This window comes from Falco punctatus, assembly GCF_963210335.1.
Source record: "Falco punctatus genome assembly, chromosome: 1".
NCBI classification, from domain to species: Eukaryota; Metazoa; Chordata; class Aves; order Falconiformes; family Falconidae; genus Falco; species Falco punctatus.
In genome coordinates, this window is record NC_137580.1 from 7,490,646 (window position 1) to 7,504,757 (window position 14,112).

The following is a 14,112-nucleotide window of genomic DNA, read 5'->3' on the forward strand; positions in this document are numbered from 1 at the left end:
ATTACTCTATTCCAGGCTTGGATACACAGAAGAATTCCACTTGCCTTCCAGGACACGGGAGTTACACGATTCAATGGAGGATTTTTGTTTATTTGTTTGGTTTACATCAATATAAATCTCGTTCAGTCAAATAGTAATAAAAAAAAGTAGTCGTCCCTTGAATTTCACAGTTTATACCGTTCAACAGAATACACATTATAGAAATCTGTTACTTACCACAGGTGAAATCTGCAAACACAGGTAGGGGTGTAAGCCATAGAGCTGCAAGTCGCAAACCGAGTAGCATCACCATTATGAATTTAGCAGAACAGACGGTGAAATTTCTACAATATGTTGAGCGATACCCGTGTACACATCTCCAGCATTCTTGTCCTATCAGTGCCACAAGGCACATTCCTTTCACAGTACGTTACACGTTTCCTAAAATGCTTCTCTCCTTTCTTTACAGCACTTCCCCCCCCTCCCCCAAATGCCACTGGCATAGGTTTATTCTCTTAAATACGGCTTACCTGAGTAATTCTTCAAGATTCTTCAACAGCTGGGACTTGAAAGGAGAAAAGGCACCACAAGGACTAGGAACAGGATTAATAGCGGTGGATGTTTCACACCCAGGAGTTCTTCCCGTTACTTTGTATTCCATCATACTCCAGAGCTGCCTAACAGCTTCTACATAAAGTCTGACAGCACATTTGGTATTGTACATGCTTTATTAAAATGGTATTCGTATTTACAATATCTGCAGAAACAATCCCTCCCAAGTCTTGCATTCAGACAGACACGCACACATACACACGCGCGCACGCCCCTTCACTCTACAGGGGGGTGAAGGCTACGCTCCCAAAAGTTAGGCAGCTTCTGGAAGAGGAGGAAGGGTGACTTTTTTTGTGTGTTTGTCATTACCTAAAAAGAAGCACGGGAGTATGCATTTGGCCATCACAATGCTAATTTAAGTATATGTAGTATTAACATATGGCAGTAACACTGAGTATTCCTCTTTTACATTCTATACACAGAATGACATCAAGGTTTTCCAGTCAACAGAACATTCGAACTTTAGTCTCAATGCTGCTTGTAGTGACTATGAAACCACAAATTTGGGGCTGTCCCTTAAAACAATTCAAGTCTATGTAAGCGAAATAAGGCACAATTAATATCTGATTTGATTTAGAGGATGGGAAAAGGGAGGAGAGGCAGGCTTCAGATCATAGTTGTTGCAGAGAAAAGTTTTACCCAATCCTTTTGAGAAAAGGACGAATTTTACCCCCATCCTAATCTACACGGACTTCTCTTAGAGAACTGAAGTATTCTGCCAGGGCTATTAACGCCCGCAAAAAAAAAAAAAAAAAAAAAAAAAAAAAACCAACCCAAAAAAACCTGGAAATTCACATTTTAACACCAGTTTCAGTAGTCTAACCTACTGATACTGATGCATATGACTACGTCTTTTTTTTTAATGCTGAAGACACATGAAACAAGATTCAAACCTTCCGCTGAGCTTGAAGACTCACGTCTTTTGGAGAGCTTGTAATATATACTATTTGAAGGCTTCAACTTACTGATAAAAAGGAATAGCGTTTTTGACTTTAAATTCCTGGCCCCTCTTCACTAACAAAGCCTAACCAGACATCACAAATAAACTGCAACAAAAAGTTTGGCAGCACAGATAACGTCTTGTATTCAAATCTTCATTTGTGAGTATATTATTTTCCTTGTACAAAACCTGTTGAATGTTTTTCGCAGCAGATGAACTGTACCCAAAGATGCAGGACATTCTGTGATGGGGAATAAGAGGTTGCAGTTCCGAAGGCCCCTGACTTTGGTTGTTTACAAAGTTCATTCCTGTTTAGTGTGATCCTTGGTATCTTCCTCATCTGTGTATTCTGATGGTTCTTCCCCTGGTTTTAGGAGTCTACCTACGTAGTCATATTTTTCTGAAAGAGAGTTATGATTCCATTACAATCAAATACAGCTGCATTTGCTAGTTAGCCTGCACTACTGCAAATTCAGTTCTCCTACACACCAAGGTACTAAACCTCAATTGCTGAAATTGACGGCAACTTATCAGCAAGCTCAGCCTCAAAACAATCTTGCTGCCATTGCTGCTCACTACTTTCTCTACTGTGACTACTTTAAATTCTCCCACAGCTCATCAGGCAAGCTTTATCACACAATGCCTGAAAATGCTGCTATTAGAACTGGCACAAATTCCCTTAGCCTGTTTTGATTTCAATCAATGTGAAAAATGACCCCCTCCCTCCAGAGGCATACTTCCATACTTTTGAGAAATTATTTCAAGACAAACTTGTTCAACCCTTTATGCCAAAACAACTCATAGTCCTAATCATAATTCCATGGCATCCAAAGCCAACAACCCGCGAGCAGGAACTCCATCAGCGAGGCTACACTGAGATCAGAGAATGAAATTCTGCACTGAAGAGCTGAGATGAGAACAGCTTTCTTGTATAAAACCAAAAGGTTCAAGAAGCTATAGTGGAATCCTCCCTATGGAAAAAAGGCCTGAATCCCCCTTATTTTCCTAAGAAAGTTACGCTGCATTATTAACATTACCATCAACATCTCGTCAAAAGCTGCCCCAAGCCCACATCAGTCATTTTGATTAAAAGCATTTCCTTAAGGCAAAGATGTGCTGCTAATTGGGGAATTTACCTTTAAATTGCATTTCCCACTCTCTTACACTTTCCATCTGTACAGCATTTAAGTCCGATAGGTCATCATATTCATCTCTGAGTGCATCTTTATCTAGACAGAAAGTTGCTAGTCCCCTGGAGGCATCTCTGCCAGCAAATATTCCATATGGACCCTCTGAAAACAAAAAGACAAAATCGAGACCTTCAAATCTTTGTTTATAGTGACCAATCTCAGTTCTTTATACACTCTGCCAAAGCCATACATTAAACTTCAGCAGTGATGGGAACAGCAGCAGTTTCAATGCCATGGCTGTTCAACATTCAGCAGCACTGCAATTCAGTCTTAAGCGTCACTAGGAGATAAAGTCTGCAGAGAGAAGCAGAACCAGGAAAATAGCTTTGAAGGGATATCTGGAGAAATCCCTGTCAGTTGATGTAAATTCCAAAGGGACTGGAGGCTGGAATTCAAAAGAAACACTACTATTAAGCAAAACAGAATATATTTACAAGTCAGGCATGAATAGAAGCAAATTATATAGACATCTTAATTAGATATCTGTTGAATTTTATCAATAAATAGAAATTGGAGTGCTAATTAATAATTTCACTTCACTTACAGAACCACCACAACTTTCTACACACTACAGTGTGTCTTTTGACACATTTCTTCTGTGGAAACAACCTCATTTATTTTGGGCAGCAAATCACCCATACACCTATCCTGTACTGTTCTTGAAAACTGCACAAATCTTTATGTTAAGAACGTAAAGCAACTACTTGCTTTGTGACTGATGCAAAGCAGCACAAATATGCAAATCAAATTTTGAGCAGTGACTGTAAAATATTACAAGGCGAACTGGATGATTTGCAAACCAACAACTTTCAGGACGAGGTTGGTAACTGGCTTTCCCAAATTTTAATCTAAAGAACTTCAAGAATATCGTTATCTTTGATTTTCTTGACCTAAACCCAAATACCTTAATTCAGCTCAATGAAAAAGAAAACAAAAAAAGAAACGCTTTAAAATTTTCTGCACTAACTGCAGCAGCTAAGCAACAGGGAAATGCCCAAGGCATTCTAAAGAGTGGTCACTACTTGAAGATAAATAGGCCAGAACCCTTCTCTGGCTTACCTCTCGGAAGACGACAGTGGCCATCAGCCTGAAGAAAAGGCAGCACCCATGGGCAAGAATGAACACAAGCAAGTGGCAACACACTGTCCTTCAACCCCTCTATTGCCTGCTGTAGCACCTCAGACCTCTTCTGCACCAGGACGAGCCACAGGAAATCATTCAGAGAGGCTGGTTTCCTCCCAGGCCGCTGGCTCCAGCCACCACACCTATCTGCTCTTGCCGGGCATTGACTTCATGGTTGAGACACAGGCTGAATGCAGCAGGAAGAACTCCTGAGGCAGGGAACCCGAGTACCATACGGATTAGAAGAAACTACGTCCTCACCAGAATTGCTGTCATCTCTCCACCCCAGAGTGCTTGGCATTGTAAGTTGCTTACAGTCAAACCTGAGAACAGAAGGGTGTCTTGTGTGCCAAAGACAATTCCCTTGTCTCTCTGGAAACAAACCAACCGATTTAAAAGCAAAATTTCACAAGAAGTAGACATCACAGAAAGAACTATCAACTGCAGGCTTGCACTGTGCAGATCTGGCCATAAGAGAGAACCACAATGATTAACAGCATCTCCATGCTCGTCCTTTCAGATAGCTCCAGGTATGGCATTCACAGTAACTACCTCTGGGATCAAGGACTACATTTATGCTACTTGAAACAAAGTCAAGAGGGCTTGTGAACTCCATTCTTCCCTATCTGCATCCCGAGTTAGATGTTTATTTGAAAAACGGGATTCAGAGACTGAAATCAATCCTATACTCAAATATTTAATCTCTGCATTTTGCATGCTCGGTCAGTTCCATAAAACAGGGCAAGAGGTAGCAATGGCTGTCTTTTGCAACATAATATAGAGCCTCTTCAAACAAAGATTCTTGCTTCATTCCAAAATAGCTATCATTCAAAGGATCTAGGTTTTGATGTTCTGAAGGAAGAACACAGGAGCTGTAAACAGCTCTTACAAAGACCACACACAATCAGTAAATCCTTAAGAGCAATTATAAACCGCTACTCTACCTGCCATCAACAGTATTTTGTCCCCATTTTCTTTCTCTGAAGTGTTTAAAACAAGTATTTCCATAAACCCTACTAGCTATTTGCAGAACGCATTTTCAAAATTCTGGCTAACCAGAGTCAGAGAAGCACACTGTTCCCCTTTCCCTTCTACCTTGCATTTAGTGGTTTATGGAGTTTTACAGCACCTGCTGAGATGCCACCTCCTGGTCCACCAGCTTGATTCCAATTATTTCTATTAAAAAGAGAATTACATTGTATTTATCAGTATCAAGCCCTGAACATCCCTGTATCTCAACAACATATACTGTGGAAAGCATGAATGCTTCCAGAATGTATCAGTTTGCATTAAGATTAATGGATGCAAGATTTCTGCAAATATATTGTAATGTCAGATGCTATTATACCAATAATTTTTTTTTCTTTTCTAAAATTGAATTTAAATGTTAGCATTCCATCATGTTTGCTACAGAAGCATTAAGGAGTCAAAAAGAAACAATCAAGCCCAGCCCAAATGCTAACTAGTAAAACCCAGCCTTTGGACTTGGTAGACAGCATCTCAAATTCCAGCTCTGCAAATGTAACTTAGAAACACGCCTCATTCTTTAATACTTTACTAAAAGGCAAATACTGAATTACGATTCTTTAAAAAAAAAAAAAAAAAGTCACAAGCCTGGCTTCACCTTAGCTGCAGTGTGGCTAAAGCAAAAGTTCAAATACCTCAGCACGAGCAATCTACTTCAAGATTTAAAGCTTCCATTCAGATACTTTTACACAGAGATTAAGCACAGTATTTTATATTAATACAGAATATACAGGTCTGGGGTCTTGCTATAAGCCCTAGTCTAATATTTGTTTTCATATAAATACCAGTGCAACAGTCTTAAAAAGGTATTTTGCCTATCAGATTTTGCTGTGCTTGCAGAAGCATCCAGGAAGGTGCCAGCATAGAGAACCCTGCGGAAAAAATACCCTTGAAGAGTATGATTTTGAGGTAGAGACATTAGTGCAAACCTAGACATAACTCCCACAGAGTTCTTTCATGACCAGATGCAATTTACTCTGCAAGCCCTACCCATAGTCCTTCTTTTCTTTCCTTTTGTCTGCCTACCTATTTAGACTAGCTCCTGCTCTAAATAATTGATTGTACCACGACAGGATATACACACTGAAGAGATGGCAAAAGGAGATGCTATTAGCATAGGTATGTGTACCAAACTGATTTTTCAAGACCCCATCACAAAATTTTAGTGGTTTTCTTTTGCTGTACCCCCAAATTAGCTATTTCATAGTCAAATATTTCTTTTAAAACTTCTCCTCCCACTCTTACTTGCCATCTCGAAACAACAAAAGGAAAGTCAGGGGAAGTGTCAAAACCCATTAAAACACGCCTGCTACATGTTACTTGGCTACAGGCCTTACACCAAAGAAAACTTTGTTCCTTGGAGAATGTTTTTCTTCCCATCATTGCTTTCACATATAAAACCACTTTGTTTCAGAGCCTCTGAATATTTTAGCGCTGAGGCCAAACAGTTATCAAGACTACGTATTTGCCTACCTATCTCCACATCTATACCACTACGTTTATACCCTGCCTTCCCAGCCCCCCCAGTATAAAGTCCTCACGTACCTTACAACTCTATCTTGCATAAAGTATGCCCTTCTCTGAGCTAGAACACATGCAAAACGTTGCTACCCATCACCTGCAGATCCTCACTTTCTTTCAGAATCCAGTTAAAAATCTGGCTGCCTTGAAGAATCTGACATCTTGTTCCAGCCTGACATTCATCTCTGTTCACAAATGAACTGGGTAGTTTGAGAAATGGCAAAATCCACATCTTCTCTGCCAGTGAAAATACCTTTCCAATTCCTGCACTCAGGATTTCTGCATCCCCTAGCCCTGTTTTGATTATTAAATGAAGATGTAATTTCTCTTTGCAGACACCCTAAACAACAGCAGGCAAGGAAAAATACACTTAATGTTAAAGCACTGTATTTAAAAAATTGAGATAAGAGGCTGTCCAAGCTGAGTTTTTATTTGGAAGCACTGCTTCTAGTCACTTGCTCCAAACAGGCTAAACTGGATCTCGGAACAGCATGTTTCAGTTTTCAGCTGGTTTGGCCAATAGTTTCCCCCAGCAAAACCTATGCTGGCGTTCAGCTTTCGAGTAGGTACTCTTGTTTTACTGAAGCAGCTGTCTGACCACTTCAGTTCCATACTGGCTTTGCTGAACATCCCAGACTACTGCTCCAAGACTTGTCACAAAGGTGAACAGTGTATACTGAACTTTGGATTGCTCCAACTGTCAGCACAGGGACTGCAGCTGCCTGTGGACTTTACATCTAATGAAGCGATTTGCAATCTCAGAACTGTATTGTCTCACAAGGCCCATAGAAGTTCCCTGAAGAAGCCACGCAGGGTAACAAGGTTCAGTTTTAAACCAGCTTTGGTTTCTTCAAATGGTCAAAAGGCACTTGCAAGCAATCACCAAATATGCAAAGCATACCAGATGTTCTTTGCATCTGTGGGCTCCATGCAGCCGCTGGAAATAAAACCCCGTTTTATCTGAAGCTTAGAAATTCGCGGACAACATTTCTTGATTAAGAATGAAGACAAACTTTTCTTTTAATGTAAGTTAGAGGAACAAAGAGAGACAGAACACAAAATTATTGGCAGCTGCACTACCCTACCACTTTGTCTACCTTTTCCACTCCAAATGAAGCAAAATCTCCACTGACTGTTTAAAACTTTCTACCTGAATCCTGACACCTGTCTGTTCAGTGTTGCATCTTTTATGAGGGAATGAAAAAGCTACAAATTGGACAAAGCCGTTCTGAGATGCAGCTTGAAAGCAGAAGCTTTCTAATAACATTTATCACTGGGAATTCAAGGTGACATAATTTTAACTTTACTGCTCCAGATTTACATGAAAGGAAAGATGTGGGTCAATTTTAAGTTACAACTTGCATGGAAAGTAAGCATTCTTAGGAAAGTGATCTACAAAGTCTACATACTAAGATGGGAACTGCTTAGAAAGAAAGGTCTAAACCTGGCTTCTCAGGCACAAGACCAGAGGGCCTCGCTCTCTCTTTTGCTTGCTTCCTTTTTAACTCGGTGAAAAAAAAGTGCAAGAATTAATGACCCAATTTCAACCACAGGGGCAGACAACGAGCGCTTCCAGGAGAGCCTGTAGTTCAGTAGTCAGGAGATTCCTAGAACACAGCTCCACACTTGAGGAAGACCTGGATCCCACATCTTGCTTTAGTGAGAAATGCTCTGGACACAAGTTTATTTCATAATTAAGGCAAGCAATGCAGGCCAGGTTTTTTGATTAAATGAAATGAAACTACACTGCTATGTATGCACTGGATTTAACATCTATACGTCACTAACAATGATGCTACTATCACATCCTAACATATCTTGCTCTGAGCATACATGCTTGATCAGGTCCCTCAAATCTCAGGTGACTGGAACCTGAATAGTTTAAATTGGAACTAAGGGTTTACACGGACCTTTTATCAAACACACAGCTGTTGAAGTTTTAAAGAATATAATCAGGTTATTAAAAAAGGAAAAAAGAAAAAGACAAAGAGCGAGCTGACAGACACACAAAGCAGAAGCAGAGGAGGAGACAGTGATGCATCTTCCTGCACAAAACCACTTGACTGGCCCCTGCTCTCTGTGAACATGGACTGAGGGCTTAGAACAACTCCTTCCTTCATCCTGAAGGCCAAGGCACTATTCTCTTTAATCAGAAGTATGGAAACAACCTCTTGCCAATCTGCATGTATACACCTTTTGAGTGCCGCTACTTCTGGTAGGAGCTTAGCTTCTTTATCCAGAAATGCTGTTTCTCTGAAAAGCAGAGTTCTGGGGTGAGAGACAGCACCATTACACAGACACCAAAGAGCTGACAAACATCAAAACACAGACAAGGCACACACCTTACAGAAAGTACTTCTTTCCCCCCAGTCTTATCCTCTGTATTATCTGTAAACCCTTGGCCTGTTGTGTTCTTAAGATAAGGCCACCCTTAACAGAATTCTCCAGATACAACATATATGATGCCCCTCCTGCAACATTCCACTCTAACCATACCCTCATAAAGGATGTACTGAAAAACATCGGTGCCGTCTTTTAAATAGAGACATAATGAAGTTTACAGCACTCTGTTCCAAAGGAAGTGCAATAGCATCAGATTATTTTTACAGAACTGATGGCAAAAAATGACAGCTGTTTATTAGAGAATTTTCTGAAGTATTTAACATCAGAAATCAACAGTTCTTAACTGGATTTGCAACATCAAATAAAGGTAATTTTCCCCTCATGAAAAATGAACTATGATGGAAATTTTTGTGGAAGGAACTACCACCTAATCTATTCCTCTCAGCAAACCGGAAAGGAGAAATCTTCACGACACGCTGAAAGACAAGAGTGGGATGAGAAATAAGTTGACAGTGACAACGTATTGCAGCAAAGGAAAGTCAGGAAATTGATTTTTTAAAAATCATTAAACATTAAGAACCAAGAAGTGATGTGGAACATTTGTATACGCTGGACTGCATATAATCTTGCTTTGTCATGCTCAAAGCCACAAATATTTCATAACTGCACAAAGTATTCGATAAGTTAATTACAACCTGTTTACAGCATTATCTTGGCATGCCAATTTAAATGCTAAATATTAGGATTTGCTAACATTGCTTTAACTCTTGCTATGTCCTTCTATTGGCCGTTACCAGGAATTTTGATACAAACAAACATGACATTAAAGGTTGTGATAAATGAAACAGTAAAAACTATCTCTCATTCAACCCAGTACATGTTAAAGGTATTAATCATCAGACTCAAAGTGATGAGATGTGATTACAGCTGGGGAAATTGCCCCAAAACAGCTGCTTTGAAATTCTGGTTATATGGTATTTTTAATACTGAGCCACTAATTGTTTACTATTTCTTTTACAGTTTGTGTGTGATAAAGGAAAAGGTAATTAATTAAAGGTAATAACCAAGCAAAGCATTCTAGGACACTTACTCATTTGGGCACAAAGATGGTATTTAATACAACTAAAGGTGAAGTCTCGAAACAAAGGGTATACTTGCAGAACACAGGACTATCCCAGTAAGCTGCATTTTGGAAAAGAACTTGGCAAGTAAGGTTTTAAATTAAGAGTTCAAAGAGGGACAGATAGTAAAATATGTGATATAACCTTTTCTTGCTCTTAGCTAAAATGCATCAGACATAACCAAAGACTGATAGGATACCAATGAGATAAACTGGAAGGCTTAAAGAAAACAGCAAGAGAAAAACCAAAAAATGTGGAAAACACTTTGATTAAATATTCTAGAAATTGATGTTTTCAGCCATGACTGTTTGAAAGGATGACCTCAACAGTCTATCAATTTTTAAAAATATCTTAACTGTATGTGTTTAAAGGGCTCCCCAATGAAACAGACCAAAGCATAACAGGATTCAGTGGATGGAAACTTACAACACAGGAGAGCGTCTAATAAAATCAGAAGCTTACTGTGAATTTTAATGGCATCTCAACTGCTGGACAAAAATCTGGACTAGATGGCAATTCTGTGCATTTTTAGCCTTCTGCTGTAAGTAGAGAAATAACGAACAACTCTGCATCCAAACTGCACTGAAGGAAAAAAAAACAACCCACCTTTATTTTAAGACATCGGAAGACATTCTGAGACAGCCACGTTATTCAACGTTAACCCAGCAGTCAAGACATACTTAAGATTTGATAGTGAGCCCTCAGCCAATGCTTTTTGCTGCCTTAAAAGCTGAAGCACTATTTCGCATCAGTACCTCAACAAAGTACAAAAGGCTCACTGTCCTAACCTGCAATATCAGCAAAGCCAGTGCCCTCAACTGTTTCTTCTGTTAAACAAAATTTAGCCATGGCTTTGCTGGTATGCTCTGCGCTTCTCTTGCTATACTCCAGCTATGAGGCATAGTTACCTAAAAAACCACTGTGAACATCTGGCTACTCTGACTGAAGTCTTTCTGAAAAGTTCTCAATCAGCTGTAGAAGACTTTTCCACCTAAGTCTTCTCAGATCTTTTAAGGCCTGCACACCACCTACGAGCCTTTTTTCTCTTCAGCCACAATACAGTTGCAAGAAAACATTCCCTGACATGCATCTCTACAGGGAAACCCCATCAGCACGATTCTAAAATCAACACCTTCGGCAGAAAACACACAGCTGATAATGCACAGGCTAAGCATCACTATCCTCATGTGTGTGGCCCAAGTAACAGAGATATGACAGACAAAGATGATGTCAGTTCTGTTATAAAAAGGCAATCTTTCACTACAGGGAGGGAGGGCAGGCGGGGGGAAGCCTTTGTCCCTCTTCACAAAAAGCTGGAAGCACTGCTTTAGGGAAACCAGCTGCTGCCAGTTATCAAAAAAACCAGACTGAGGTCCTAGAACATAAAGCTTTGGCTTCCTCACAAAAACAGACCTCCAGAGGATGACGATGTGAATCAGTGATGACATCTACAATGGAGGGTCTAAAATTGAGTTTATATTTGATACACAAAAGAGCTAAAGTGACTGTTTAGATTATGGCTCAGTATTATTTCACAGAGTAATTTATGAAGCAATCTGTCAACTTACTGGTGTTTTAAGTTTCACGTAGCATATGCATTACCTGCACTTTATATCAGCACTTATGTCTCAGCCTAAAAACCCCTAAAAAGTGAGAGACAAAAGAACTAGCCTGATTCAGTATCATGAAAGATGGAGCCCACCAGACTGCAATTTCTCAGCTTTACCACTCAATAAACAAAATAAGGCATGACAAAGGTAGCTTAGATTCTATTGTTGTTTTCCAGTACCCAGTCAGAAAAGCAATTTGATTCATTTATGCCAGTTTTGATTTCTGCAACCAGCAGCAGAGCTGGAATCACAAACCTGGAGGGTAACAGGCGTTACAAAATACTAGCGCAGTTCTACTGCACAACTGTTTGTCACTTCCCTGGTAAGAACCAAAGACTTCTAACATGTCAGTTCTGTATTTTTTTTTTTAATCTAAGATTACTTAAAAATAATAACTTAACTTCAACTATTTTCAAGGGGGGGAAGTATCCGCTCTCTCCTCCATCCCTTGCACAAAGACACTTGCCATACCTACTATGAAAACTCCTGCATAATTTGATTAGATCATATTTTCCAAACCACCATTGTTTAAGGAAGAAAATTATCAGCAGTCATCACCCTCATTTCCTTTGCCATCAGATGTGAACACAGTGCTCACCAGTAAGTTTACCCGCCTCATTATTAAGAACACTGTTTATTACAAGAGATTACGCTGCAGTTTCACATCTACAATGTGAATAGCTAAACATTGCTTTTAAAGCGTACTTTTCTGAACCTCTGAAGATTCGCTGAACCTTTGATGCATTTCTGCTCCAAAGAACTGTGCTGTCTATTGTTTTAAGAGAGCAGGTTGATTTCTGCACTCTCCTCGATGGTAGCAACACAGCAGTCCCCGAGCTCTCCCTGTCTGCCTCTATTCTGATTAAAATTCATATTCAATATGGCATTTGCACCTAAATAAGTAACCAGCTTGTTTTTCTCTTTCCTGAACCGTAAGAGCTAGAACGAAGGAAGCATTGCTCAGCTGCACTTGGGAAACCTACTAGAAAAGACAGAAGGGGGAAAAAAAAAAAAAAAAGAAGCATTATCAACATGGCACATCCATATCTAAGCAACTGGATACACGGATGCGCGGGGGATGCCTGAAGGGAGCCCAGCGCCGTCACGCATCACCTGTTCGCAAGCCCCCCCAGGCCGCAGGCCGGCCGGCCCAGTAGGGGCTGTGCACCGCAGCCACCGGGGCCAGGTCGCGGTTTGCGCGGCCGATTCCCACCGGACACCCCCCAGGTGGCCCCTATCTGTCAGCCGAGCGGGCGGCGAGCGCGGGGGGCAGGCCGCCCGAGATAAACCCCGGGGCCCGCCTAAGGCCGCCGCGCCGAGCCGCAAGCCAGGCCTCCCCGAAGCCCACCGACCCGCAGGGCGGCGGGGGGAGGCCCGGGCGCCGGCAGCACGGAGCCCCCGGCGGCAGGGCACGCCCGCCGCAGCAGCTCCCCCGGCGCCGCCCCCGCCTCCCGCCGGCGCCGCCCGAAAGGCAGCGGGCAGCTGAGGGGGAGCGCGGGGCCCCCGCCCGGCGCGGCGGCGGCCGCCGAGGGACGCCCCCCCGCCCCGCGGCCCCGGCGTCTCACCGGGCCCGTAGAACTTGCTGCCTTTGGTCACGTCGAAGACTTTGCCGTTGACAGCCAGGAGGATGCGGGGGTTGCGGGCCCCGTCGAACTCGCGCAGCTGCTCCAGGGAGAAATCCCGCCGCTTCATCCGCGGCAGAGCGGCGGCCTGGCTCTGCCGAGCCGCGCCCCCCGGCCCGCTCCGCGTCCCCCAGCGCAGGTACAGCCGGTAGGCCGCCAGCAGCGCCAGCGCCAGGAGCCCCACGTTCAGCAGCATCTCGCCGCCCACGGCCGCCGCCACCGCCGCCGCGCCGGCCGGCGGCTCCCCTGCGCCCCCGCCCCCTAGGCCGCCGTCGCTGCTCCCCTCAGTCCTTAGCCTCCCATCCCCATCGTCCGCCATCACTACCAGGCCAGCGCCCGCCCGCCCGCCTAACGGCCCCGCCCCCCCAACGGCCCCGCCCCGCGCCCGGAGAGACGCGAGGCGGCCGCCGCGCCCCCGCCCGCCGCTCCCCATTGGTGCCCGGGCTGGGCGGCACCGCCCCCGGCAGGCTCGCGCCCCGCGGGCGAATTGGGTGCGGACACGCCCCGCCAGCCCAACGGCCCCTCCGCTCGCGAGAACCGCCGCCGCCGCCAGTGCGCCTGCGCGCCCCCTCACACACACGCGCCCCCTCCCCCCCCCCCCCCCGCGGCCAGGTGGCGTTGGCGGGAACGTGAGGGGGAGAAGGCGGCGGGGTGAGGGGGCGTGGCTTCACCTCAGGGGAGCGGGCGGGCCCCGCCGCCTGCTATAGCAGCAGCAGCAGGGCGTGGCGGGGGGCTGTGCGCCGGGGGCGGCGGGCTGGTGCGTTAGACCCGCGGGGCGGGCTGGGCCGGGCCGCGCCGCGGAGGGGAAGAGGTCGAAGGCTGGCGGTGCTGGCCGCCGGGGTGCAGCCACGTCGTGCGGCGCCCTTTCGGCGGGTGCCGAGATAAGCGACGCGTCTGCTCCGAGGTGGTTTTGCTGCCCGCCTGAGTGAACGCAGGCGTGCCACTGAGGTGACACTGCAGCCCGGCTTGAAGATAGCTCAAGGGACTGCTTGGTGCACTTCAGTGCTTAGGGTAAATACAGCCTTC

General features: G+C 43.9%; 1 protein-coding gene across 1 annotated transcript; it reads right to left on the minus strand.

Annotated features, from left to right (window-relative positions):
* Positions 1-688: 688 nt before the first annotated feature.
* On the minus strand, positions 689-13,436 carry PGRMC2 (progesterone receptor membrane component 2). The gene is made up of 3 exons (XM_080390206.1): positions 13,030-13,436; positions 2,668-2,823; positions 689-1,931 (listed from the first exon to the last, which is right to left on the minus strand). Exons 1-3 carry the CDS (start codon positions 13,403-13,405, stop codon positions 1,834-1,836), a joined length of 630 nt encoding a protein of 209 aa, XP_080246332.1. The 5' UTR covers positions 13,406-13,436; the 3' UTR covers positions 689-1,833.
* Between the last annotated feature and the right edge of the window lie 676 nt (positions 13,437-14,112).

Coding starts and splice junctions, on each gene's coding strand:
- PGRMC2 (XM_080390206.1), bottom strand. CDS start 13,405: ATGGCGGACGATGGGGATGGGAGGCTAAGGACTGAGGGGAGCAGCGAC. Junction 2,824..13,029: donor CAGCAAGTTCTACGGGCCCG/GTGAGACGCCGG, acceptor TTTTGTTTTCAG/AGGGTCCATATGGAATATTT. Junction 1,932..2,667: donor GTGGGAAATGCAATTTAAAG/GTAAATTCCCCA, acceptor ACTCTCTTTCAG/AAAAATATGACTACGTAGGT.